General features: G+C 52.8%; 1 protein-coding gene across 3 annotated transcripts; it reads right to left on the bottom strand.

Moving 5' to 3' along the window:
* Positions 1 to 561: 561 nt before the first annotated feature.
* PLK3 (polo like kinase 3) lies at positions 562 to 19,384 on the bottom strand. 3 transcript variants are annotated; one of them, XM_029618271.1, is made up of 15 exons: positions 19,222 to 19,384; positions 16,191 to 16,298; positions 13,756 to 13,872; positions 13,257 to 13,386; positions 10,467 to 10,554; positions 10,183 to 10,278; positions 8,954 to 9,152; positions 8,320 to 8,446; positions 8,121 to 8,230; positions 7,941 to 8,028; positions 3,429 to 3,512; positions 3,049 to 3,214; positions 2,821 to 2,950; positions 1,970 to 2,080; positions 562 to 1,709 (listed from the first exon to the last, which is right to left on the bottom strand). In XM_029618271.1, the coding sequence occupies exons 1-15, from the start codon at positions 19,345 to 19,347 to the stop codon at positions 1,515 to 1,517; spliced, it is 1,875 nt and encodes a 624-aa protein (XP_029474131.1). In that variant the 5' UTR covers positions 19,348 to 19,384; the 3' UTR covers positions 562 to 1,514. The 3 variants fall into 3 exon arrangements, with proteins under 3 accessions (XP_029474131.1, XP_029474132.1, XP_029474133.1); XM_029618272.1 differs by having other exon boundaries at positions 3,049 to 3,211; XM_029618273.1 differs by lacking the exon at positions 19,222 to 19,384 and adding an exon at positions 17,338 to 18,062.
* Between the last annotated feature and the right edge of the window lie 8,399 nt (positions 19,385 to 27,783).

The raw sequence follows: 27,783 nt of genomic DNA, 5'->3' as shown, positions 1-27,783 counted from the left end.
TTCACTCAGCACAAGCTCTGGAATTCATGGCCAGGGGATGTAGTTAATGTAGTGTAGCTGGGATTAAAAAAAGGTTTGGATAAGTTCTTGGAGAAGTCCATAAGCAGTTATTAATCAGACAGATGCAGGGAAAGCCCTTCTTATCCCTGGGCATTAGTAGCATTGGAACAGGCTTGTGGGCTTGATGCATCCTCTCTCTGACCCATTATAGCAACTTATGTTCTTATTACACACAAGTGCAAAAGTTTTAGTTTAGCGCGATGGTGCTGCCAGGAGCAGTGGGAGATTTGTGAAGGGAAAGCACCAGTGCCTGGTGGTACAGAATGGGTGGCCGCTATCCTACTGCTCCTGGCCTCACAGCTCTGCCGCTCTCAAGTGGCAGCAGTTTCACCCAACTGAAGGGGTCCTTCTGGCACATTTCATGAACCATCTGATTAGCACAGGACAGACAGAGGCACAGGAGGGGGTGGGGATGAGTGCACTGCCACGATCCCTGCAGAAGGGACAGAAATGCTCAGGGGCTGAAGCAAGAGAAACTCAGGCCTAGGAGTGCAAACCAAATCCAGGGCAGCAGTGCCAAACATCACCATTTTATTCATTCAATCTTAGTACAAAACAAAATTCTAAATTGGAACAAAATGTATTAAAGTTTAACAAAAAATGATGCAAAATAAATTATTCCATATAAATAAAAATGCATAAATAACTGTTAATTATATTACGAGCTGCAGCAGTAAACCTGCCTGCCTATTCTTGGTTTGCAAAGGAGACAGCACCATTTAGGGAGGAGGGCAGCCGCCATCTCAGGAGCCCAGGCTTCGGGTTCAAATCTGGACCCAGCGCTCCCATTATAGGAGCAGGCTGCAGAGAGCAGCTGGCCAACGCCTCTGGCCACTCTCGTGGGCTCCTCCCCATCCTACACGGATCACAGCCCAGCCAGCTGCTAGAAAGGGGGGGGGAGGGGGCACACCGGGCAAGTCGGCGTCTTCACAAAATTCCTTTGCTTTGGGAGAGGATTTGCACAGGGAATGGCCGTCCTGCTGCGACTTCCTCCACCTCACTCGGATTTGTAATAGGAAGCTGTTTAACTAAAGCAGTCACTGCCCCGGGGACAGCAGCCAGGGGTCCATGGTGGGACACACAGAGGGGCTTCCACCTGCCCCCAGGAGCTTCTTACCCCACAAGCCAGCCTCCCAGTTTTGGTGGTGCCACAGGAAAAAGCAGGCCCGACTGGGCCCACGAGAAGGCTGCAGGACCTTGATGCACAACTGTCACACACCGACTTCAGAAAGCTTCGTCTGATCACTGCAGACTTCTCCTCCTTTACATCCGACGGGCGCTGGCAAGTCCAGGCCATCAGCAGCTTAGTATTTTAAATATATGCAAATGAATCTGCTTGCTAGCACCGCTGCGGGGGGGCACTGCACCTGGTCCCTCCTGGCCCACGAGGGCTGTAGTGTGCCGCTTCACGGGGACAGGCGGCGCTGGCTTCTCTCTATGTCTGTCTGTCCGGCCTAATCACCCGCCTTCTGCTGCAGGAGGCCGAGCGTGTACTGCAGCCGGTGCCGGAGCTCTGGGCTGCAGCCGTGCTCCAGGAGCGAGCTCAGCCGGTATGTGAAGGAGGCCCGGTCGCGGTTGATGTAGGTGAGGAGGTAGGAGGTACCAGACTGGCTCAGGATCACCTTGGTGTGGTCGGTGTAAAAGTTCACCTAGGTGGGAAAAAAAAAAAAAATGCCAGTTAGTGATCTTCATATGCAAAGCGTACGATGGATGGATGTGGTGTAGCGACGCATTTACAGCCCTCCCTGTGTGCAGCACTGCTCAGGAGGTTGCTTTACATTACAGGGGAAACTATTTGCATGACTTGAGTTTAAGGAGCGAGAGGTCTGGTCACCGGCCTTGACCAGAGCAAAGCAGGGAAGCTCCAGGGAAGGAGCGACTGATAATCCAACCCCCACGACGCCCTCACCTGCAGAGTCCGGTTACTGAAGAGCATGAGCAGCGCATGGTCGGTTTTCACCCACTGCAGGAGCAGCAGTGGGGCCATCCCGCTCTCCTCCGCACTGGGCAGATCGCCTCCCTGAAACAACAAACACGTTTGCACTGTGTGTCACGGAGGCAGAACCTGCTGCGCGTCACCGGCAGGCACCTGCAGCTGAGCCCAGCACAGCCAGCTGGGCCACATTCCTTCCCGGCTGCTCACCAAGCTCCTTACAGCTCCCCCGCCAAGCCAACAGGAAGCTGCGGGCCTCAGGCCGGATCTTTAATGGCCCGAGGAGAGCCCGAGCATCCCTAGTTACGTTTCACAAGACACTGAAAGCTTGCATGTTTCCACTCGCAGATCCTGCCCAGTGTAAGGGCCGGAGGGCTTTCTCCCATTCGGTGAATGAGGCCCTCAGATGGAATTCCCCCACCCCCTGTGGTTAAGTTCCAGAAGTTGCTGGATTTTTAAACTGTGAATTGGAGCGGCAAGCTCTCAGATTAGAGCTATAATTATTTACCAGCAGTAATCAACCTGGTATTGCAACCTTTGTGTATTTACGGTTTCAGAGCTCTGTGCTGCGATTCCAATCTGTGTTTTCTTGATCAGGTTACTTATTGATCTAGCTTCTCTTCATTTAAATCGTTACCTGTGACCCACCTGCTATTGTAGAGAGGCAGGCTATACATTTTTTTTTTTTTAATAATCTGTTTATTATAAACAAACAGAGCAGAAAGATCCCCCCCCCCCCCCAGATGGCCGCCACTGCTGACCCAGCGCGTTTTACCCGCCGGCGACAGAGTCTGCTCCCGCAGGCAGCGCCCCGCCCTGGCTCTCACCTTCATGAGGTTCTGCTCCATGTAGGATGTGAAGTAGCGCACGACGCTCAGCTGACCCTGCAGCTGCTCGGGAACGGCCGCAACAGGGAAGGTGACGTGCTCGCTGCTCGTCTCGCTGTAGTGGATCAGCCTGAAGAGCGGGAGAAGAAGCTCATGTTTACACGCGATCGCTGCCTCGTGACCCCCCCGGCGCTGCGAGGTCAGTGCCCGCTGCCCCCTCTCTCTCACCTCCTGTCGGCGGACAGCATCATGTGCGTGCAGTCGTTGAAGAGCACGCCAGTGCTGCGCGTGGACAGCTGATAGCCAAAGCCGTACTTGTTGGAGTAATCCACCCACTTGCTGACCCAGATAAAGTCCTGGTGCTGCTGCCTGAGGCAGGGTGGGTTCGTGCCTGCTAGGGAAAGAGACCTTTACTTCAGCAAGGAATGCTCAACCTCCCAGCTACATCCCCCCCCCCCCCCCACCAGGAAGCGGGAATCCAGCGCCGACGCGGCTCTCCCTCCCTGCGCTAGGAGTGCACTAAGCCACTCGTCCGCATCCCGAGATCTGGTGCTAGACGGGCAGTGATGTGCCCAGTGTGTGGCATCGGATACAGCCTGCCCCCTTACCTGCCGGCATGGTAGACAGGCACTTCAAGATCCCAATGGCAGAGTCTGTAATGCTGGCGGTGGTGATGATGCAGTCTTCATACACTGAGGGAGGAGAGCGCCACAGATCAGTCACAGTACCTCACCCCCTGTCTTCCTGCAGGACACATCCAGCCCCCACTGTGGTCCATCAGCCCAGCCACATGAGCCCCACAGGCAATTTACACTTTAATGGAGAAATTACTTACCTGATAATGTCGTTTTCCTTAGTGTAGACAGAAGGACTCAGGACCAATGGGTATAGTGTACTCCTGATAGCAGATGGGAGACTGAGTCAGGTTTCAAAGCCGACGTCACTACATATACCCGTGCAGGAAGCTTAGCTCGTCAGTATGCTCCTCGAAAAGCCAGTGGGGATGTCTTTGCTTAAATAACTTGATTAAACTCAAACTGGTTCAACTGATTTTCAAACTGGAGACCACCAGTGCACTCAATCAACGCCGACACCAGACAACCGTGGGTGTCTTGAACTAGGGGTAGGCCATGGCTTACGGTTCTCTATTTCTGGGGCAGCCGTGGGCACAATGCTGAGTCCATCTGTCTACACTAAGGAAAACGAAATTATCAGGTAAGTAATTTCTCCATTTCCTAGCGTGTAGCCAGATGGACTCAGGACTGATGGGATGTACAAAAGCTGCTCCCCTGTCGGGTGGGAGGCTGCTCATGGCCCACTTAGTCCTGCCCTTGCGAAGGCTGTGTCCTCCCTGGCCTGGACATCCAGGCACTAGAACCTGGAAAAGGTGTGAAGGGAGGACCACGTCACCGCCTGAGATCTGTGGGTGACAGCAGCTTGGTTTCTGCCCAGGAGACTGCCTGGGCCCTCGTAGAATGAGCCTTAATCTGTAGAGGTAAGGGCTTTCCTGCCTCTATGTAGGCTGCCTTGATTACTTCTTTGTTCCCAGCGGGCTATGGTCGCCCGCGATGCCACTTCCTCTTGTTTCTTCCCCCTGTGAAGAACGAACGGGTGATCCGTTTTGCTCACAGGTTCAGATCTTTCCAGGTATCCGGCTAGGAGTCTGCCGACATTCAGATGGCGAAGGAGGCAGAGTCTTCCGAATCCTTATGCTCATCTGGAGATGGTAGCGAGATGGTTTGGTTCATGTGAAACCACTTTTGGAAAGAAGGGGACAGTGCGCAGCTGTATGGTTCCAGGCGTGAACCTAAGGAACGGTTCCCGACAGGATAGTGCCTGAAGTTCGGAGATGCGACGAGCTGAACATATTAACACTAAGAATGCAGTCTTTAAAGTTAAGAGGCGTAGTAACAGACCGCGAGTTGGTCTGAAGGAATCCCTTGCTTGGATTGAGATTCTATAGAGGCACCGGCCACTTTAGGGGTGGTCGGAGTTGTTTAACCCCTTTCAGGAAGCGGGACACATCTGGATGAGTTGACAGTCTGATACCGTCCACTTCGGCTCTGAAGCAGGCCAGCATGGCAACTTGGACTTTGAGGGAGTTGAGTGACAACCACTTCATCCCATCCTGCAGGAATTCCAGGATCATGGGAATTTTGGCTGTCCGCGGGTGGATCCTGCAGTCTTCACAGCAGGCTTTGAATACTCTCAAGATCCGTGTGTAAGACAGGGATGTGGAGAACTTGCATGCTCGGAGCAGGGTGTCAATCACGACCTTTGAGTAACTGCGCTTCTTCAGGCTAATCCTCTCAAGGGCCATACTATAAGAGAATCGAGACAGATCTTCATGGACGATCGGGCCCTGCTGGAGAAGGTCCATGTGTGGAGGTAGGCACAGAAGGTTCCCTGCAAGTAGTCTTTGCATGTCTGCGTACCATGGAGGGAAGGCTTACAGTAGGTCTTCCTCTGGCCAGCTCTGGACAACAGCGTCAATTCCCTGGGATTGTGGTTCTTGTCTGTGGCTGAAGAACCTGGGAACTTGGGCATTGAGACGGGTTGCCAGTGGATCCATGGCTGGGAGGCCCCAGCGATTTACTATCAGTTGAAAGGCTGTGGTCGATAGCATCCATTCCCCGGGTCTCTTGGAGCGGTAGGGTGGCAGGCTGATCTCAAATTTGTCCAGAGGGATGCTGCAGAATTCCAGAGAGTACCCTTCTCGAATGATGTTTAGGACCCATTTTTCCGACGTTATCTTGACCCATCTTTGGAAGAAGAGGGCAAGTCGAACCCCTATATCTTCTTCCTGTGGATGGGTCGACTTCATTGTGGGGTGTGGCAGGAGCCTGCCCCCGGACCTGCTCCCCTCTTGGTGTGTCTGCTCCGAAAGGACTGGGACCTTCCAGAGGGGTGAGGTGCCTGGAACTGCACGTTCCTGTAGGGTCTAAAGCACTACGATCCTCTGCCCTTGGTTTTTCGGGGAGGGGGGGGGGGGAAGAACACGGAGGTCCTTTACTCCTATATTCTGGTAGCCAGGGCACTGGAGATTCGCCCCATTTGCTGGCTAACTTCTCCAATTCGCTTTCGAACAAGAGAGATCCTTTAAAAGGCATTCTTGTGAGGTTCACTTTAGATGTCGCGTCTGCAGACCAATTCCGTAGCCATAGTTGTCTTCTGGCTGCCACTAGAAAGGCAACGGCCCTGGCTGAGGTGTGCACTAGATCTGAGGTTGCATCAGTGAGGAAGGATGCCGCAGGTTCCATTGTTTCTCCGGACGTACTTGCGTCTCTCGAGAGGAGCAAGCAGGAAACGTGCAACCAGTGCGCAGAAGGAAGCAATCTGCAGTGTCATTGCCATTGCGTCGAAGGCCTGCTTAAGGATGGACTCCAATAGTCTGTCCTGAGTATCCTTCAATGCAGCTCCTCCCTCCTTGGGAATAGTTGTTCGCTTTGAGACGGTACAGACCATAGCGTCCACTCTCGGGAAACGCAGGCGTTCCTTGGTCACTGGTTCTAGAGCGTATAGGGGCTTCCAAGGCTCGCCCCCCTTTGAAGTTGGCCTCCGGGGCATTCCATTCCAGGTCAATCAGTTCCTGGGTGCCCTCCATCAATGGAAAGTAACATGAGGCCTAACGAAGGGACACCAAGATGGGGTTCTTCTTTGGTTCCACCATGGAGTCAGTGCCCAGAATACCCAGCGTCTTCAGAGTCTGGGAAACAAGGGCTGATAATTTGTCCTTGTGGAAGAAGTGAAGCATGGTTTGGTGGGATTTCTCCTTCTTCCAGGGAGTCAATCTGAGGTGTCTGGGTCCCTATTAGGGAAGTTCTTGATTACGCGAGGCAGGTCTCGAGGAATCCGAATAGTGCTGGGAGGATCTTGTGCTTCCGGCAGGGGTTGAGCCTGGTGCGCAGCAGGGGCTGGTTGCACCTGAACGAAGATTTGCAGCTCTTTAAAAAATTCCACCTAGGAGAAGGTCCATGTTGATCCCAGGAGGAGTTAGATTAGGGGCCCCAGAGGTGCCCTCCTGTTGGGGAGGGGCTCCGAGTCAGACATAGGTCCAGGGTACAATCAGTAGTTCCGGACCCCTCTCCCGACAGTAGGCGGCCATGCTTAGGTTCCCCTTGGGCTTCTTTGCACTGTTGGCACAGGAAGGTCTCCAATTTAGGTTGTGTGGCTCTTATGTGTCAGGCTGTGCAAAGGGAGTGTCCCTTGGTCTTCTTGGGCGGCGGTGCCATTGTTTGTGCGCGTGGAAGTCCTCAAACGTGGCTGTGCCTGTAGCCATGCGCACGTCTATGTTGGATGCGCACAAGTTAGACGCATCGGCCGCCCGGCCTGCCCTGCATGTACCGCCGGTCGAGGAGGGAAGATGGCGCCGACGACCCCCCGAGGGTCTCCACGTGTGTGGACCCTTGCACCGGGTCGGGGTCTAACCCAACCAGTTTCTATAAACCTTGCCGGAAGAAACGTCTGGTATGGCTATTCGAGCTCTGGAGACCGGAGACTTAAATTTAAAAGTTTTCTACCTTACCTGGTCTCAGCGCTTACCGGTCGCATGCCAGGCGGTCTCCAGCTGCGGGGGAAGAGGGAAATACCTTCACCGCCTCGCTCGAGGATGCACTCGCTGCCTTTCAGCCACCCTGGGGGCTAAGTCCATGCCGGGAACCGGCTACCGGACCAAGGCTCACTTCTGAGGGATATCGGAAATCTCGACTGGGGGAGGGACCCTTAGGTATCACCTCAGGAGAGCAGGGCTCAATCTTCTTAAGGTAAATGTTCTCTCTCTTTGCTGTATTTGTTAACACTCTTCTAGTGTGTGGGATAGTGTCCACATCTGCTAGGAGACTGAGAGATACTGAAGAGATGAGGTCACTGCAGGGGTGGATCTAGAGTGACGTCAGCTTTGAAATCTGACTCCATCTCTCATCTGCTAGCAGAAGAGCACATAACCCACTGGTCCCGAGTCCATCTGGCTACACGCTAGGAAACAGTTTAGACAGGTCCCCTGCACATAAAATCCAGGCACTCCCCTTATTTTGGCAGAGCGGGAAGCCTCAGGGCACAGGCATGATGAGTAAATAGACCGCATGGTCTGTGGTGCCCTGGCCATCATCTGGGGTGCTCACCTTCACTGCTGTGGGCTACAGTCTCCCTGAGGGACTGCGAGACAGACTTCTTGGAGGCCTCGTCTGTTGGACCGGAAGGGAGGGCAGGCTGTAGAGGGAAGGCAGAGAGCAGCGTCAGTCGGGGCCCCCTCTCGGGACGTTCCCACCCAGCACCACCCCCCTTCACCGCTGCCTGCTCACCTCCCTGCACTCCACAGTTTTACAGCTGGTCTGCCTGCTGATCGAAGTCCTCATCAGGTCCGTCACCAGCCTGGAGATCTCGTCCTTCTCCTCAGAGGGGTCCTTCTTACCTGCAAGCAGAGGGGAGGGTAAGGCAGAGGCTCAGCAAGCAAGGCCAGGCACTCGGGCAACGTCCCGCAGCAGCACGCACGTCACTTACGCTGAGCTTTTCTCTTCCCAAACAGAGTCTTGGCAACCTTGACAAACAGCATCTTGGCGGGGTTTGGCGGGGTGAACTCCGGCACCATCATGCAGCTGCTGGGAGGGAGCTTGTCCGGGGTGTAGGCCTACGGGCAGGAAGGAGAACAATGAGGCTCCACGGGGCAGACCCTGGCCCTCAGTCACACCTGAACAGAAAGACCCTAAAATCTTTACTGCTTCAGTCCCACAATGGTTTCCCATGCAAGAGGCGGGAGCACCTCGGCTTCAAATCCCAAGCTAGTGCCAGGTGTGCCCACAGCAGCGGGGCATCAGACGGAGTCTACGGGCATTCAGAACAAAATTAAAGGGCCACCTGCTGCTTCGGGATTTCTGATGGTTTAGTTTTATTGAATTTTGGGTTAGGAATATGATTTTTGTGCACTCAGGGCTTATCAAGCAGTGTCAGCGAGGCTTCTCTCTGTCTCCATCTGCTGGCAGGGATGAATAAACCCAGGAGTCTGGACTCATCCGGGCACATACAGGGAATATGATTTATGTGCACTGCTTTGAGCGATCAGAAGGCAATGTACAAATACTTTTAAATAAAACGAACACGTGCAGCCTTTGGTTCTCCCGATGCTGGGAGCTTTTACCTTTGTGAAGAAGTCGTGGCTGAGGATCTGGTCCAGAGACGGGCGGTCCTGTGGATGGCGTTTCAGGATGCCCTTGATCAGCTGTTTGGCTGGTGCAGACAGGCAGACCGGCAGCGTGTACTCCACTTGCTTAATGCACCTGTACGTCTCCTTCAAGTCCGAGGTCTCAAAGGGAGGATTACCACACAGCAGGGTGTACCTGACAGGCCAAAACAGCAAGACTTATTGAGCAGACACCAATCTATGGCCACTCTGCTCTGTAGAAGGGGAATGAAGCCAGCCAGCACACAGAACATAGCATAAGAACATAAGAAATGCCATGCTGGGTCAGACCGAGGGTCCACAAAGCCCAGCATCCTGTTTCCAACAGTGGCCAATCCAGGCCATAAGAACCTGGCAAGTACCCAAACATTAGATAAATCACAAGCTAATATTGCTTTTTAATTATTGTCATAGCAGTTTATGGATTTATCCTCTAGGAACTTATCCAAACCCAGCTACACTAATGCTGTAACCACATCCTCTGGCAATGAATTCCAGAGCTTAGTTGTGCGTTGAGTGAAAGGATTTTCTTCGATTTGTTTTAAATGTGCTACTTGCTAACTTCATAGAGTGTCCCCGGTATTTCTATTATCTGAGAGAGTAAATAACCGATTCACATCTACCCGTTCTAGACCTCTCATGATTTTAAACACCTCTATCATATCCCCCCTCAGTCGTCTCTTCTCCAAGCTGAAAAGTCCTAACCTCTTAAGCCTTTCCTCATAGGGGAGCTGTTCCATTCCCCTTATCATTTTGGTAGCCTTTCTCTGTAGCTTCTCCATCGCAATTATATCTTTTTTGAGATGTGGTGATCAGAATTATACACAGTATTCAAGGTGCGGTCTCACCATGGAGCGATACAGAGGCATTATGACATTTTCTGTTTTATTAACCATTCCCTTCCTAATAATTCCTAACATTGTTTGCTTTTTTGATCGCTGCAGCGTCCCCATCCTCCATAGAGTGCACTCTGCTCTGCTAGGGCATGGGGGGGGGGGGGGGGGGAGGAGGTAAATGCAGACAGGGCCCACCCTCCCAAGCTCAAGGACACCCCCCCACCCTGGGCTTCAGCGCTGCTGCCTCCAAACGGGTCCCTGGCTGTCCCCTCTGCCATGCTCTGCTCACTACCAGGAGGGCTGTGCTCTCCTGCTGTTTAACTTTTCTAAATGTGTTTGAGAAAGACTTACATAACACAGCCCAGGGACCAGATGTCCGAATGGGCCCCGTGGCCCTGCCTGAGGAGCACTTCAGGTGCCAGGTAGTTGGGCGTGCCACATATCGTCCTGGAACAGAGACAGGAGACATCAGAGTCAAGCAGAGCCACCCACGTCAGCTCAGGCAAGCCCTACACATTCATTAAATGCCAAGCAAAGCCCATGGGGGAAACACCACGGCAGCATCTGCACAGCCCTCATGGTTTCAGCGGACGGGGTGCGGGGAAATGGTTTCCACACGCGTCACTGGCACCTACTTCTTCCTCTGCTCAGTCACTTCCAAGTGGGCAGCGAGCCCAAAGTCGCCCACCTTCAGCTCCATGCAGTCGTTGATGAAAAAGTTACCTGCAGTGAGAGTGATAAACTCCATCAGACCCCAATCCATCCCACAGCGCCACCTGCACAGGGCAAGAGAGCTTCCCCTCCCAATCCATCCCACAGTGCCACCTGCACAGGGCAAGAGAGCTTCCCCTCCCAATCCATCCCACAGCGCCACCTGCACAGGGCAAGGGAGAGCTTCCCCTACCAATCCATCCCACAGCGCCACTTGCACAGGGCAAGGGAGAGCTTCCCCTCCCAATCCATCCCACAGCGCCACCTGCACAGGGCAAGGGAGAGCTTCCCCTCCCAATCCATCCCACGGCGCCACCTGCACAGGGCAAGGGAGAGCTTCCCCTCCCAATCCATCCCACAGCGCCACCTGCACAGGGCAAGGGAGAGCTTCCCCTCCCAATCCATCCCACGGCGCCACCTGCACAGGGCAAGGGAGATCCTCCCCCTCCCAATCCATCCCACAGCACCACCTGCACAGGGCAAGGGAGAGCTTCCCCTCCCAATCCATCCCACAGCGCCACCTGCACAGGGCAAGGGAGAGCTTCCCCTCCCAATCCATCCCACGGCGCCACCTGCACAGGACAAGGGAGAGCTTCCCCTCCCAATCCATCCCACGGCACCACCTGCACAGGGCAAGGGAGAGCTTCCCCTCCCAATCCATCCCACGGCGCCACCTGCACAGGGCAAGGGAGAGCTTCCCCTCCCAATCCATCCCACGGCGCCACCTGCACAGGGCAAGGGAGAGCTTCCCCTCCCAATCCATCCCACGGCGCCACCTGCACAGGGCAAGGGAGATCCTCCCCCTCCCAATCCATCCCACAGCGCCACCTGCACAGGGCAAGGGAGATCCTCCCCCTCCCAATCCATCCCACAGCGCCACCTGCACAGGGCAAGGGAGAGCTTCCCCTCCCAATCCATCCCACAGCGCCACCTGCACAGGGCAAGGGAGAGCTTCCCCTCCCAATCCATCCCACAGCGCCACCTGCACAGGGCAAGGGAGAGCTTCCCCTCCCAATCCATCCCACGGCGCCACCTGCACAGGGCAAGGGAGATCCTCCCCCTCCCAATCCATCCCACGGCGCCACCTGCACAGGGCAAGGGAGATCCTCCCCCTCCCAATCCATCCCACAGCGCCACCTGCACAGGGCAAGGGAGAGCTTCCCCTCCCAATCCATCCCACAGCGCCACCTGCACAGGGCAAGGGAGAGCTTCCCCTCCCAATCCATCCCACAGCGCCACCTGCACAGGGCAAGAGAGCTTCCCCTCCCAATCCATCCCACAGCGCCACCTGCACAGGGCAAGAGAGCTTCCCCTCCCAATCCATCACACAGCGCTACCTGCACAGGGCAAGGGAGAGCTTCCCCTCCCAATCCATCCCACAGCGCCACCTGCACAGGGCAAGAGAGCTTCCCCTCCCAATCCATCCCACGGCGCCACCTATAAAGAGCAAGGGAGATCCTTCCCCTCCCAAGCCATCCCACAGCACCTCCCGCACAGGGCAAAAGGAGATCCCTTCCCCTCCTAATCCATCCCACAGCGCCACCTGCACAGGGCAAGGGAGATCCTCCCCCTCCCAATCCATCCCACGGTGCCACCTGCACAGGGCAAGGGAGAGCTTCCCCTCCCAATCCATCCCATGGCGCCACCTGCACAGGGCAAGGGACATCCTTCCCCCTCCCAATCCATCCCACGGCGCCACCTGCACAGGGCAAGGGAGAGCTTCCCCTCCCAATCCATCCCATGGCGCCACCTGCACAGGGCAAGGGAGAGCTTCTCCTACCAATCCATCCCACGGCACCACCTGCACAGGGCAAGGGAGAGCTTCCCCTCCCAATCCATCCCACGGCGCCACCTGCACAGGGCAAGGGAGAGCTTCCCCTCCCAATCCATCCCACAGCGCCACCTGCACAGGGCAAGGGAGATCCTCCCCCTCCCAATCCATCCCACGGCGCCAACTGCACAGGGCAAGGGAGAGCTTCCCCTACCAATCCATCCCACGGCGCCACCTGCACAGGGCAAAGGAGATCCTCCCCCTCCCAATCCATCCCACGGTGCCACCTATAAAAGGCAAGGGAGATCCTTCCCCTCCTAATCCATCCCACGGTGCCACCCCCACAGATGAAGGGAGAGCTCCCCCTCCCAACCCATCCCACAGCACCTCCCACACAGGGCAAAGGAGATCCTCCCCCTCCTAATCCATCCCACGGTGCCACCCACACAGATGAAGGCAGAGCTTCCCCTCCCAACCCATCCCACAGCGCCACCTGCACAGGGCAAGGGAGATCCTCCCCCTCCCAATCCATCCCACGGCGCCAACTGCACAGGGCAAGGGAGAGCTTCCCCTACCAATCCATCCCACGGCGCCACCTGCACAGGGCAAAGGAGATCCTCCCCCTCCCAATCCATCCCACGGTGCCACCTATAAAAGGCAAGGGAGATCCTTCCCCTCCTAATCCATCCCACGGTGCCACCCCCACAGATGAAGGGAGAGCTCCCCCTCCCAACCCATCCCACAGCACCTCCCACACAGGGCAAAGGAGATCCTCCCCCTCCTAATCCATCCCACGGTGCCACCCACACAGATGAAGGCAGAGCTTCCCCTCCCAACCCATCCCACAGCACCTCCTGCACAGGGCAAAGGAGATCCTCCCCCTCCTAATCCATCCCACGGTGCTATGAGAAGCTGCATTAGGCAGCCCCTGCAGAAGACGTACCCAGTTTGAGGTCTCGATGTAGGACTCCCTTTTGGTGCAGGTACTTCAGGCCACAAATAATCTGCTTGAGGTAATACCGCACCTCCGGTTCCGTCAGCCTGTGCCGTGCCTTCCATATGTGCGCCAAGGACTGTTAGGGAAAAAAAGAGAGTTAGCCATAGTCCTTCTATCCTGGGGAAGGATGAGGACTGGCTACAGATGCAAAAGGGACCTCCCTAGAATCCGATCTGCAAATAGGGCCCATGCAAGCTATGGGTGCTGGGGACAGGGCACCAGCGCAGGCCTCCCAGAACGCTGCTTAAGAGGCGAGCTCCATACGCGCAGGCCTCGCGGAAAATTGCACGCAGAAGCCCTAACAATCCTGGAGGGGTGCAGGGCTGCACAAGACACCCCCCCCCCCCCCCCCCCCGCCACTCAGGGACTGCCCCGCAGTGCATCCCAGCATCCAGGGCTGCAGAGAAAAGCCAGGAGAGCAGCAGAAGTCCCGGACACCACTCACTTTACGGCTGCAGTGCTCCAGGAAGATGTAGATATTTTCTGAATCCTCGAAGTGATGCGAGAACTTGACGATGTTCTTGTGATGGAGGCTCCTGTGCAGCTCAATTTCATTCATAATCTGCAAGAAAATAAATTTTTTTTTTTAAAGTGAGCAACTGTGCAGTCAGCAGCAACGCAGCTCATACGAAGCAGCACTCCAGAGCTGCTCTTCCACGCCCCATCCTCACGCACGCTGCGCCTGTTTAACGCAGATGAGCTTTCACCCCTTAACTAAGCTGCCAACCGTCCGTACGTTTAATGAGAAAAGAACAATCCATAAAAACGCTAGCCCTAGTGTTCCTTCAGTCCTGCGCTCCTCTACGCTGCGGACACAGTAAAAAGGGTTTCCAGTGCGTGTAAGGAAGCAAGGCCGTGCAGAAAACAGGGCTCCAGCGAGGACAGCCAAGCTACCGCCATGACGGGCGACGCTGGGGGGGGGGGGGGATTTTGCCGGCTATCCCAAGATCTAGGAAAGAGGCTCCTCAGCCTCCCGAGTTAACCCAATTGTCAAACCAATAACCTACATCATTAACTTATCCCTAGAACAAGGAATCTTCCCAGAAAAACTCAAAAACGCCATCATCAAACCTATCATCAAAAAACCTCAACTCGACAAATCCGACCCAGCAAATTACAGACCAGTCTCCAACCTCCCATTCCTAGCAAAAATCATCGAAAAAACAGTCAACAATCAACTCACAGAACACCTTGAAACCTATAATGTTCTACAGCCTGCACAACATGGTTTCAGAAAATTCTTCAGCACTGAAACCCTCCTCCTCTCTCTCACTGATACCATCCTCAGAGGCCGCGACAAAGGCAAATCTTTCCTCCTGATACTTCTTGATATATCCGCCGCCTTTGACACCATCAATCACAGAACTCTCCTCACCAGACTTAAAGAAATTGGTCTCCAAGACACCACAATCAAATGGTTCAACTCCTACCTCTCAAACAGATCCTACATCGTCAAGACGAACTCATCTGAATCCTCTCAAGTGCCCCTCACTCATGGAGTCCCACAAGGTTCTTCACTATCCTCAACCCTATTTAACATTTACCTCATCCCACTATGCAAATACCTTTCAGAGGCAAACCTCACCTACTTCATCTATGCAGACGACATACAAATATTACTCCCCATAAACAAGTCCATCCAACTAACCATGGAAAAATGGAACAAACTCAGCTCAAATCTATCCCACTTGCTATCCCAATTATCACTATGCCTCAACCAAGCCAAAACAGAAATCATTCACATCCACGATGACCGTCCCTCTCATCCACTCAAGTGCACCCCCTCCGACCACCCAGGAAGCTCAACCAACCCGGGAGTGCCACAAATCTCACCCACGCCGTCCACAAGAAACCTAGGCGTAACAATCGACAGCCAACTCAACTTTAAACGACACATCTCCAATACAATCAAGGATGGATTCTTCAAACTCCAGACACTAAAAAAACTCAAACCCCTTCTCCAAGAGCACGATTTCCGAACAGTCCTTCAATCAATTATCTTCACAAAACTTGACTACTGCAACTCCCTCCTCCTTGGCCTACCAGAAACCCACATCAAACCCCTCCAAGTGCTACAGAACGCTGCCGCCAGAATCATCTCTAACAAAAAATCCTCCCACATCACACCCACTCTCAAAGAACTCCACTGGCTACCCATTACACAAAGAATCCAGTATAAAACCCTCACCCTCATGCACAAAAAAATAAACAACAACAACATGAACTGGCTAAACAACGGAATACAACCTTACCCTACTCAAAGAACTCTCAGATCCACCAACACTGGCCTCCTAGCCGTACCCAATCTCAAATCTGCACACCTCAACGTCACCCGCAAACGAGCCATAACAATAGCGGGCCCCACCTTATGGAACTCCCTCCCCACCTGTCTCAGAAATGAACCTTCATTGCAAGTCTTCAAAAAACACCTCAAAACATGGCTGTTCCTAAAAGCTTTCCCACCTGACACGTAACCTGCCCAAATGCAACTGCAACACACCACGCCCCCTACACAAGCATCTCGCACCACCATCTTCCCTCCCTTGCACCACCTTCCTCCCACCTATCCCCCCCTCCCCCCTTTCAACCCTCCTTGCCAACCTTAACCTTAAAATATCCTCATCAGCAAGTCATTTATGTACATATGTTATATACTATATCAAATGTTCCATGTAATCCTGTTATTTCTGTTACAATTCGTTATATTTTATTACAATGTTATAATTTATTATATTTATTACAATGTTATAATGTAAAATAGGGCTGTTACTACCCTATTCTTTTAGTTATCTGGAAACCGATGTGATATCTCGATCGAACGTCGGTATATAAAATAAATAAATAAATAAATAAATAAATAAAAACCCCTCCGCCTCCTACCTTCTCTCGCTGGTACGGTTTTGAGACTCGGCTGTGTGGAATGACCTTCACCGCGTACGTTCTGTTGGAGGAAGCCTCCGTCATTTCATAGCATCTTGCAAAACCTCCCTGGGGGGGGGGGGGGGGGGGGGGAAAGCCAAGAATGATTATTGCAAGATCTCCAAGCAGGTACCACTGACCCAGCGCCATCCCCACCCCGTGCCGGACTGCTGAAAAGCCCTTCCCTCACCCCCCCACCAGGGGGAGTCCTGACATTTTCCAAGTTGAACAGATTTTTGGGGTCCGGTGCTAAAGTGTTTGGAAATGTCCTGATTTCAGCTCCCCAACTGCAGGCCAGAGTCCCATCCTCCCCTGCACTTCTACAACACAGGGCCTGCTTTGGTGCAAACTCTGCTCAGTATGTGCTGGAGACATTTCTTTTGTGTCACTTACATAGACTTCAGTCCACAACTTAATCAGAGGCCTAAAAAAAACTGTAGCTTGACCCCTGGACTGGGAAAAGCAAACCTTTTTCAGAGTAAAGAAGTTCTAGATTCAAACGAGTGGTCAGGAAAAAAGCTAAAGGCAGGACTTCTCCATCAGCCAGGCCTTGCCCATCTTCTGCCTAACTTCCCGCACCCTCCACAAAGAACACCCCTGGGTCCTGAAACTATTCACAAATGGGATTCCCTGCACTGGATCCCAAGGCTTCATTCATGGCACATCCTGGTTTGGCTGTAAAGCTGCCCTACTGGCTCTGTTAATTTAAATGTATTGTAATCCGCCCGGAGACCGACCCGGGACTATCCAATGTGCCTGGATAAATCTGAGGCTCAAAGGAGCAACGTGAAGAGATCTCCTTACAGCTCCCAGTACAGAGGACCATGCACTGGAAAGGAGCCAGGCAGGAGAGAGCAGCTGCGGGCTGTGGCCCTGGAGCACATCTGCCAGCCTGCGCTTCTCTGACAGTGAAGAATGGCAATAAACGTCCCTGTGTAAACCCCATCAGTGAAGGCATGAAGCGGCATCGTGCTTGGAAAGCTGGCAGATCCCACGTCAGGTCAGGGGGCATCTTCTAGCTGGCAGCCAGGGCACGCTGCCATCACTCAGAGGCCTCCTTACCAAGGAAGCACTCACCGGTACAGCAACAGGCACCTGCACCACTCACCCTCCCGAGAGCAGGCGAGCCAGGGTCCTGCAGACGCGTCCTGCATCCTCGTGGCACGAGCTTCCCAGGAGATGCCTCACCAGGGCAGAAGTGGGGCAGTGGGGCACAGCTCAGGCTTTACAGGAAGGCAGAATCCCTTCTTGCCGGAGGGAATTGCTGCATTCTGGCCACACGCAAAGCCCGGGATCAGCGGCCGAGGCCCCCCCTCCCTCGTTGGATGGATGGGGGAGGGCAGAGGTCCTTTGGCCAGCAGCAGCCTTGCTGTAAGCAGACCCTCAGGTGTGCTCACCCAGGAGCAGGAGGCAGGAGAAAGGCAGGTCTGTGACTGAGCCGGAGAGGAGGGGGAGGGCAGAGGAAGGGGAGGTAACAGCAGCCCAGCACTGGTACAGGGCCTGCCTGCAGACTGCCAGGCATCCAAGCCTGGATTAATTCTAAGCACAGCAAACATTGCCGGCTACAAAGCTAATGCAGGATGTTCCCAATGACCAATCTCACTACAAGAGCCCTCGCCCACATTCCTCTCGGGCAGCCAGGCTCCCTCCCCTGCCAGCCACCATAGCTCATCAGTCTGACTCTCACTTCCCCTCTCAGCAGAGATGAGGGAGCGTCAGCCCTACCCTAGCAGAGGAGCTGGCACCGGCCCATGTTCGGCTCCAGCCTAGAGAGACTCATCGCTGGGGGGAGGGGAGGGGAGATGAGTCCCTCCCTCCCGGATCCCAGACAGGGGCCACAGGCCCAGACACGTCCCCCACACGGCTTCCAAGCCACGTGCAACCGCCCCCCCCCCCCCCCTGCAGATGCGGAGACCCCACGTGAAACATCCGCATGACAAGGACGGGCAAGGAGGCGCAGCTCCAGCCCAGGGACGCGCACTGTCACTGCCCCCGAAACCAAGCAGCAGCGGACGGGAGCCTCTCCACCCTTCAACCCAGATCCCCTCACCTCCAGCAAATCCAATCGCAGGATCTCTCCACCTTCCTCATCCCCAGGATCTGAGGACAGGCTCGGACCCCGCTTCCAGCACCAGATCCAGATCCTCACCCCCAGGATCTGAGGACAGGCTCGGACCCCCCTTCCAGCACCAGATCCAAATCCTCAGACCCCCCCTTCCAGCACCAGATCCAGCCCCAGGATCTGAGGACAGGCTCAGACCCCCCCTTCCAGCACCAGATCCAGCCCCCAGATCTGAGGACAGGCTCGGACCCCCCCTTCCAGCACCAGATCCAGATCCTCACCCCCAGGATCTGAGGACAGGCTCAGACCCCCCCTTCCAGCACCAGATCCAGCCCCCAGATCTGAGGACAGGCTCAGACCCCCCCTTCCAGCACCAGATCCAGCCCCCAGATCTGAGGACAGGCTCAGACCCCCCCTTCCAGCACCAGATCTGAGGACAGGCTCGGACCCCACTTCCAGCACCAGATCCAGCCCCCAGATCTGAGGACAGGCTCGGACCCCACTTCCAGCACCAGATCCAGCCCCCAGATCTGAGGACAGGCTCGGACCCCCCTTCCAGCACCAGATCCAAATCCTCAGACCCCCCTTCCAGCACCAGCCCCAGGATCTGAGGACAGGCTCGGACCCCCCTTCCAGCACCAGATCCAGCCCCCAGATCTGAGGACAGGCTCGGACCCCCCTTCCCGCATCAGACCCAGATGCAGCCCCCTACCCCCAAGGATCTGAGGAGGCCAGGCCAGATCCCTCTTCCATCATCACATCCAGATTCTCACCCCCAGGATCTGAGGACAGGCTCAGACCCCAGTTCCAGCACCAGATCCAGCCCCCAGCCTCTAAGGAGGACAGGCTTGGCCCCCTCCTCCATCATCACATCCAGATCCGATCCACCCCCCTTCCAGCATCAGCCCCCGGATCTCCGGCGGCACGTACCTTGCCCAGGAACCTGCCCTTGCAGTAAACCCTGCCGGTGCCGGGGTCGATGACGAAGCGGGCGGGCTCGGCCTTGCAGCGGGGCTCGGGCAGCGGCTCGGAGCGCACGTAGTAAGCAGACTCCATATCCCCGGGAGCACGCGCGCACTGTCCTCGCGCCCGCCCGGCCCGCAGCGTCTTATCAATGAAGCAGCGCTGACGTCGCCGAGCCGCCAGGCCACGCCCCTTCCAGCGAGGGGGCGGGGCTCGCGTTAAGGAGCCAGGCGGCCGGGGGCGGGGTTTGTGACTTTCAGCCTGGGGTCCGGGGATTCGGGGCAGCCTCGCTGGCTCTTATTCGGAGGTCTCCTGCCTTGTTTTGCAGTCGGTGCGATGTCTGCATGGGCGTCCGGTGAAGTCATTGTGCTCTTCTCGGTGGCTTTACTGGAGGAGGAACTTGGCAATCGAAACACGAAATAACCCTTCCCCCCAGTTATTAAATAAGGGGGATCTTATGCATTGTATTCATGCGCTTTAATGCCAAGTGTCTTCCATATCCCCAGAAGCTGCTGCTCAGGTTTGTGATCAAGTAATAATTAGTGCCCGTCATGCAGGGAGCGCTCATCTGCTGAATCACATTTAGAAAGCCTCCCCTCTCCCCCACTAGTGCAGGCTCAGATAAACTCTTTCACGTCTCGGGGGTCGGTTACCCACAATATGACATCTTCTGGGATTCACCTGGCCAGCTTTATTCACTGCGGCCTGGCGGTGTGGTGTAGTGATTAGAACCTGGAGCCAGGACGGACAGCCAGAGCTCCGAGTTCCATTCCCACCACCATCTCTTACCCTCTGACTTCAAGTGAGGATATTCCAACTCCTTTTCAGGGCAAAGCAGTGTGGTGGCAAGAAAGAGATCCATTATTCAGGATCTGCCAGATACTTGTGCCCTGTCAGAGACAGGATGCCCATTTAGACATCCAAATGTCTTTTCCCTTCCTCAGAATGTCCGCCTGAACTGGGCTAAATAATCCCCATGATTTCTCTGCAAAGGCTTTGATGTCCTTAAGGCCCCACATGGCCTATCCTGGGAGACTGGGCTGCCAGGTCTTTATCCTGGTATGTTCCCAAGAACATGTGAATAAAGGAGCGAAGTTGGCCACCTCCTCTCCTGCATCCATCTGAGAGTTTAGGAATCATCTCCTTGAATTTCCCCAGTACCCTCTGCAGCCTGAGCCTCTTCTCCAGTGCTGCGTCTATGGGAAAAGGCCCCTCCAAGCCTTTCTGCTGGGCCACCATCCATTGCCTAAGTCTTACTGTAGCCACATTTGAATGTAAAATGTTCTAGTGCTTTTGGAAGTCAGAATGGTAATAAGACCCTAAATGTTAAAGAATAAACATAGCTTTGGAAATCAAATACTTCCTGCCTCTGATCTTTGGAGAATTTTTTTTTTTTTTTTTTACTTATTTTTAGAAAAAACCAAATCCTCCCAAAGGTTACCTGAAGGTCTGCCCTGGAGAATCTGATTGTAAGGGGCCTCAGCACCTGCAATGCTTCCCATTTTACACATGGCTGCATCTATTGAAGAAAATAATATTTATTTACAATAAGTGTAATTTATCTCAACTTCTTAGGTGAGATCACACACTGATGCACAATCGACAAAGCTTTTCCGTTGGAAAGAAATCAGTAGCACGAGGGGGTCATGAAATGAACCTGCAGGGAGGACGACTCAGAACCAACGTCGGGAAATATTTCTTCACGGAGAGGGTGGTGGATGCAATGCTCTCCCAGAGGAGGTGGTGAAGACAAAAACGGTGAAAGATGTCAAAGGGGCATGGGATAAACACTGTGAATCCCTCAAGGCTAGAGAAAGGAAATGAAGAAAAGAGTGCATGGGGGTAACTTGCTGGTGTGGAGGTTACTGCCCTTAACCAATAATCCTTCATACTGTTGATGCAGCTCCATCATTGCTCTCTGCTTTAAACGGCAGAGGGAAAAGAGGTAAAGGGGAATTAGATTCAGACAGCGACCAACAAGGACATTGAATTTTACGTCTGGGAAAACAAATAAGCATGGGGGTAACTTGCTGATGCGTCGTTACTGCCCTTAACCAATAAGCCTGATACTTTGGATGCAACTCCAACATTGCTCTCTGCTTCAACGGCAAGAGGTAACAGGGATTGGACTCTGAGAGCAACCAACAAGGGCCATGACTTTGACGGTTTGGGAAACTAAGTAAGGGGATGACTTGTATGGCGCAGCAGACGCTACCACACGCTTGCTGGGCAGACTGGATGGAGCGTTTGGTCGTTTTCTGCCCTCATTTTCTGTTTCCTCAATGGTGGTGAATGGTAAGGTGATGGCTCCCTCTGCTGGCACCAGTGGGTATTTCTCTCATTCTCAGGGTAATACCTGCCTCCGGGCCCTAAGAAAAGGCAACTCGATCCCCAGCTTTATTTATTGTCTCCTGGGGCTGGAAAAAATGTGAATCTAAGTTGCATTGTTAAACCAGAACTGCCTTACAGGCTCCTAAAGCCTGGAGCCAAGGCACCTTCACACCTAGTGACTTTGTGCCTGATTTACTAAGCACTGCCCTATGAATATCAAAACAAGATGGGAAGACGTCAGGCCTTTATAAGGTTAAAATCTTGGGAGGATATTTTATGTAAAGGAAGGATTTTTACCTGTCATGGAGTAACCCGGGCACTTTCATGGCTGTGTGCAGGTCAACTGTTCTGTGATGTTACATTTCCGACCTGACTTGTATTCCTGTATTCATATCCAAGCAGCTGAAGGACTTCCTCAGTCTGAACCACACAGGAAACGCTGCTTTTCTCAAGCTGGATAAGGCCCCACTAGAAATTAAAGGTCTTATGTCAAGGATGTATCAAGATGGAAGAGGAAGGAGGCCCTAGGCAGAAGATGAAAGGGGCGGTGACCACACAGGAAAGCAGGTTCAGCATTTTATACCACTGGTATCTAACGCCAGCTAGGCTGCAGAGGATGACCTGATGAGTGCCGGAAAGGATGGGACAAGGGGGCTCTGACTATCGTGTGTGCTGCTCTGGGCCGGTGACAACGCTGTACTGGAGGAAGGCGATGTTTTTGGCATTTCTTTTACCCTATGCCCCAGCCCATGCCGGGCCTGGCTGTGGGCTGAATGTTGCAGGATAAACCTTTCAGAGAGTTGGCTACAATTAGCTTGGAAGGTGTTTTCCGTGGACCTTGTTACTTTCTGTAAGGAGAGCGTTCTGCACGTGCACAGGGAACGCTGGCTGCTCCAGATGTAAATCCCCTTTCCTACGGCATGGGTTGTGTGAATCTACCACCACGTGTGACTTTACTATAACTCTGCTAGGATTTGGGACTTTCTGTTTAATCTATCTGTCTATGTAAAAAAGACTTGAGTCAGTTGGTCGGTTGGTCATGTCAGTCACACTATCTGCAAAGCCATCTCTGGCAGGCAAGGGCACACACAGGCTCCCACACATGCATACACTGCCTCACACATGTACACAGGCATGCACACAGACACAGAGGCACAGGCACAAACCACAGGCCCCTCCAAACACCAGACACATAGGTGCACACACACACATACACACACACACATACACACAGAGATGCACACAGGCTGTTATAGATCAGAATTCTCGAGCGACACTGGGCACCTTTCACTAGCATCATTATATTTTATGAGGGGGTGTTTCCTTGTTTCATATTATTGTAATTTTCAAATTCTCTTAATAAAGGAGCTTTATAAAAGGAAAAAAATTGGATGTTGTAGTCAATCAGGCCTTTTTTTTCTGTCACAGTAAAGCTCTGTTAGTTTATATGTTTAAAATGTTTGATACACTCGCTCTCTCCAGCAGAAACCATCCAAAGCTGTGAAGAAACGTGCATCACAGAACACAAATAAGGAGCAGTCAAAATCAAGAGAAACCAAATCAAGTCTAGGAGTCAGCAAAACATGGATTACGCAGTCCCAAAACCATGACCAGAGGGCAAAGCCCCAAAACCACAAACTCAAGGAGAACCCATCTAAAAGACCCTGCTGGGGGTAAAGCACTCTGATCACAAAGGCTCGCCCAGTCTCCAGCTGCCCAAAGCTAAAAAAACCCCTTCAAATACCCGAACAGCCAGGCCCAAAAGGAGAAACAGTGAACACGAGAGCAGCATAAGATCTGGGTCTTGACTTTCTTTTGTTCTCTCTTGGGGTTACAGGCACCCCCTCCCCCTTTCATTCCAACCTCTGCAGGCTTCCTTGCTGCCTTCTATCTCCACGTTTCTGTAATGGTTAATAACTGCTGCTCCATGCTCGTTACCCCCATGTTTCTGTTAAGGGCAGTTACTGCCGCTCCGTGCAAGTTACCCCCAAGCCTTATGTTAAGGGTAGTAACTGCCGCTCCGTGCAGGTTACCCCCATGTTTCTGTTAAGGGCAGTAACTGCCGCTCCGTGCAGGTTACCCCCATGTTTCTGTTAAGGGCAGTGACTGCCGCTCCGTGCAGGTTACCCCCCATGTTTCTGTTAAGGGCAGTGACTGCCGCTCCGTGCAGGTTACCCCCCATGTTTCTGTTAAGGGCAGTGACTGCCGCTCCGTGCTGGTTACCCCCATGTTTCTGTTAAGGGCAGTTACTGCCGCTCCGTGCAAGTTACCCCCAAGCCTTATGTTAAGGGTAGTAACTGCCGCTCCATGCAGGTTACCCCCATGTTTCTGTTAAGGGCAGTAACTGCCGCTCCGTGCAGGTTACCCCCATGTTTCTGTTAAGGGCAGTAACTGCCGCTCCGTGCAGGTTACCCCCATGTTTCTGTTAAGGGCAGTGACTGCCGCTCCGTGCAGGTTACCCCCATGTTTCTGTTAAGGGCAGTGACTGCCGCTCCGTGCAGGTTACCCCCATGTTTCTGTTAAGGGCAGTGACTGCCGCTCCGTGCTGGTTACCCCCATGTTTCTGTTAAGGGCAGTGACTGCCGCTCCGTGCAGGTTACCCCCATGTTTCTGTTAAGGGCAGTGACTGCCGCTCCGTGCAGATTACGCCCATGTTTCTGTTAAGGGTAGTAACTGCCGCTCCCTGCAGGTTACCCCCATGTTTCTGTTAAGGGCAGTAACTGCCGCTCCGTGCAGGTTACCCCCATGTTTCTGTTAAGGGTAGTAACTGCCGCTCTGTGCAGATTTCTCTCATGCCTTCTGTTTAGGATGTAACTGCTGCTCTGTGCAGGTTACCCCCATGCAGAAATGTTATATCAAAAGTTACCACAGATTACCCATTTCTTGTTTTCCATCCTCTAGCATTTGGGATCCTCTGTGTTTATCCTATGCTCTTTACCATTCTGGTCTTCACTGCCTCTTCCGGGAGGGCGTTCCATGCAACCGCACTCTTTCCGTGAAGAAACATTTCCTGACGTTGTTCCGGACTCTTCCCCTTGGAGCGTATCATGACCCTTAGCTGTACAGCTTCCTTTCCAGTGGGAAAGGTTTGGTTTTTGTTCGTTATTAATGCCTTTCAGGTGTTTAAAAGTCAGTTTCCTATCACTTTGTCAGCCTGTGCCTCAGCTCTAATTCCCAGCTTTCTGGGTGAATCACTTTATTCCCCTGTGCCTCAGTTCTAATCCCCGCTCTGCCACAGACAGTGAAGCACCAGAACCAGGGCCCCAGCAGGAGCAGCAGCTCCTGAAATTCGTGCTTGGGAGTGAATTTCAGGGTGGATAAGTGCCAAGCGCCTTTCCCTACCACCCATCAAATTGGTTCAGCGAGACTCAGGGAGGGTCCTCGCTCCCCCACCACCACATCCCTGGGTCTTGAGGGATGCATTACCATGTTTTCTAATTCTAAGTTTTTATTTTAATTCCACCTTTCATGACACTTGAAAGCAGATTACATTCAGGTACTGGAGGTATTTGGTGTGGATTGGAGGAGACGTTTAGTAGTTAGAGCTGGGGGTCGAGAACCAGGGAAGCCAGGGGTCAAACCCTGTTGCCACTCCGTGTTGCCTTGGGCAAGTCACTTCACCCTCCGTTGCCTCAGGGAGAAGCACGGGGACAGCATTGCTAAGGCTCTTCTCCCTATTTGTGTCCGTGGGGAAAAATGCTTCGATTGTAAGCTCTTCGGGGACAGAACCTGAATGTAATCTGCTTTCAGGTGTCAGAAAGGTTAGACTGGATTATATATATATCTGTTGTGCAATCGTACAGGATCCCCATATTGGATTTAGCTGCAAGAATTTATTGTCGCCATACAATTCCCAGGCCTCCTGTGATTTCTTCAGCCACTTCCTGCTGGTGGGCAGCTCCTCTCTCAGGGTCCAGGGAAAGGCCTGGCCTCCGTTCTCCCTGTACTCAGGCTCCAGCTCTCTCCCCCTTCCCTTGATGCCTTGAGCAGCACAACTCCTCTCTGCTGTGGCCTGGGGATCGCATCAGTCACCGCCGGCTTCTCTCTCCTGTGGTCTCAGGGCTGTGTCGGCCACTACTGGCTCCTTGCCCTTCCTATCCTATGTGACCAGGCCAGCTAGGATACGGAAACATCTCTCTCTCTCTCTCTCTCTGTCACCATTTATAGGAATAGATCTGGATGTGTGGCTCCCTCTCTCTATACGGACGTTACCTCCCTCTCCTAGCAGACTGTTAGAATTACAACCTGCATCTTATTTGTTCAGTTCACTACTCCTGGGAGGAAGTGAAACAGATCACTCCAAGGTCTCCATCAGATATATGCCCGCAGGTCAAGGAAAGCTATGATTTAAGAACAAAACGGGATCTCCATCAGATATATGCCCGCAGGTCAAGGAAGGCTATGATTTAAGAACAAGACGGGATCTCCTTCAGATATATGCCCTCAGATCAAGGAAGGCTATGATTTAAGAACAAAACGGGATCTCCATCAGATATATGCCAGCAGGTCAAGGAAGGCTATGATTTAAGAACAAGACGGGATCTCCTTCAGATATATGCCCGCAGGTCAAGGAAGGCTATGATTTAAGAACAAGACAGGATCTACTTCAGATATATGCCCGCAGGTCAAGAAAGGTTATGATTTAAGAACAAGACAGGATCTCCTTCAGATATATGCCAGCAGGTCAAGGAAGGCTATGATTTAAGAACAAGACGGGATCTCCATCAGATATATGCCCGCAGGTCAAGGAAGGCTGTGATTTAAGAACAAGACGGGATCTCCTTCAGATATATGCCCGCAGGTCAAGGAAGGCTATGATTTAAGAACAAGACGGGATCTCCCTCAGATATATGCCCACAGGTCAAGGAAGACTATGATTTAAGAACAAGACGGGATCTCCTTCAGATATATGCCCGCAGGTCAAGGAAGGCTATGATTTAAGAACAAGATGGGATCTCCTTCAGATATATGTCCGCAGGTCAAGGAAGGCTATGAATTAAGAACAAGACAGGATCTCCATCAGATATATGCCCGCAGGTCAAGAAAGTTTATGATTTAAGAACAAGATGGGATCTCCCTCAGATATATGCCCGCAGGTCAAGGAAGGTTATGATTTAAGAACAAGACGGGATTTCCTTCAGATATATGCCCGCAGGTCAAGGAAGGCTATGATTTAAGAACAAGACGGGATCTCCATCAGATGTATGCCCGCAGGTCAAGGAAGGCTATGATTTAAGAACAAGATGGATCTCCTTCAGATATATGCCCGCAGGTCAAGGAAGGCTATGATTTAAGAACAAGACGGGATCTCCTTCAGATATATGCCCGCAGGTCAAGGAAGGCTATGATTTAAGAACAAGACGGGATCTCCCTCAGATATATGCCCGCAGGTCAAGGAAGGCTATAATTTAAGAGCAAGACGGGATCTCCCTCAGATATATGCCCGCAGGTCAAGGAAGGCTATGATTTAAGAACAAGATGGGATCTCCTTCAGATATATGCCCACAGGTCAAGGAAGGCTATGATTTAAGAACAAGACGGGATCTCCTTCAGATATATGCCCGCAGGTCAAGAAAGTTTATGATTTAAGAACAAGATGGGATCTCCCTCAGATATATGCCCGCAGGTCAAGGAAGGTTATGATTTAAGAACAAGACGGGATTTCCTTCAGATATATGCCCGCAGGTCAAGGAAGGCTATGATTTAAGAACAAGACGGGATCTCCATCAGATGTATGCCCGCAGGTCAAGGAAGGCTATGATTTAAGAACAAGATGGATCTCCTTCAGATATATGCCCGCAGGTCAAGGAAGGCTATGATTTAAGAACAAGACGGGATCTCCTTCAGATATATGCCCGCAGGTCAAGGAAGGCTATGATTTAAGAACAAGACGGGATTCTCCTTCAGATATATGCCCGCAGGTCAAGGAAGGCTATAATTTAAGAGCAAGACGGGATCTCCCTCAGATATATGCCCGCAGGTCAAGGAAGGCTATGATTTAAGAACAAGATGGGATCTCCTTCAGATATATGCCCACAGGTCAAGGAAGGCTATGATTTAAGAACAAGACGGGATCTCCTTCAGATATATGCCCACAGGTCAAGGAAGGCTATGATTTAAGAACAAGACGGGATCTCCTTCAGATATATGCCCGCAGGTCAAGGAAGGCTATGAATTAAGAACAAGACGGGATCTCCA

Source organism: Rhinatrema bivittatum, chromosome 10 (assembly GCF_901001135.1).
Source record: "Rhinatrema bivittatum chromosome 10, aRhiBiv1.1, whole genome shotgun sequence".
Classification (NCBI taxonomy): Eukaryota; Metazoa; Chordata; class Amphibia; order Gymnophiona; family Rhinatrematidae; genus Rhinatrema; species Rhinatrema bivittatum.
Note: the sequence above shows the minus strand (reverse complement) of the source record. Positions and strands in the feature narration are given on the sequence as shown.

Bases quoted from the DNA above. Each gene is read 5' to 3' on its own strand.
- PLK3 (XM_029618271.1), bottom strand. From the start codon at position 19,347: ATGGAGTCTGCTTACTACGTGCGCTCCGAGCCGCTGCCCGAGCCCCGC. The intron at 8,447-8,953 runs GTAAAAGCTCCC...TCCTGCCCGTAG, and splicing joins GCCACGACTTCTTCACAAAG to GCCTACACCCCGGACAAGCT. The intron at 2,951-3,048 runs GTGAGAGAGAGG...CCCGCTCTTCAG, and splicing joins ATGCTGTCCGCCGACAGGAG to GCTGATCCACTACAGCGAGA.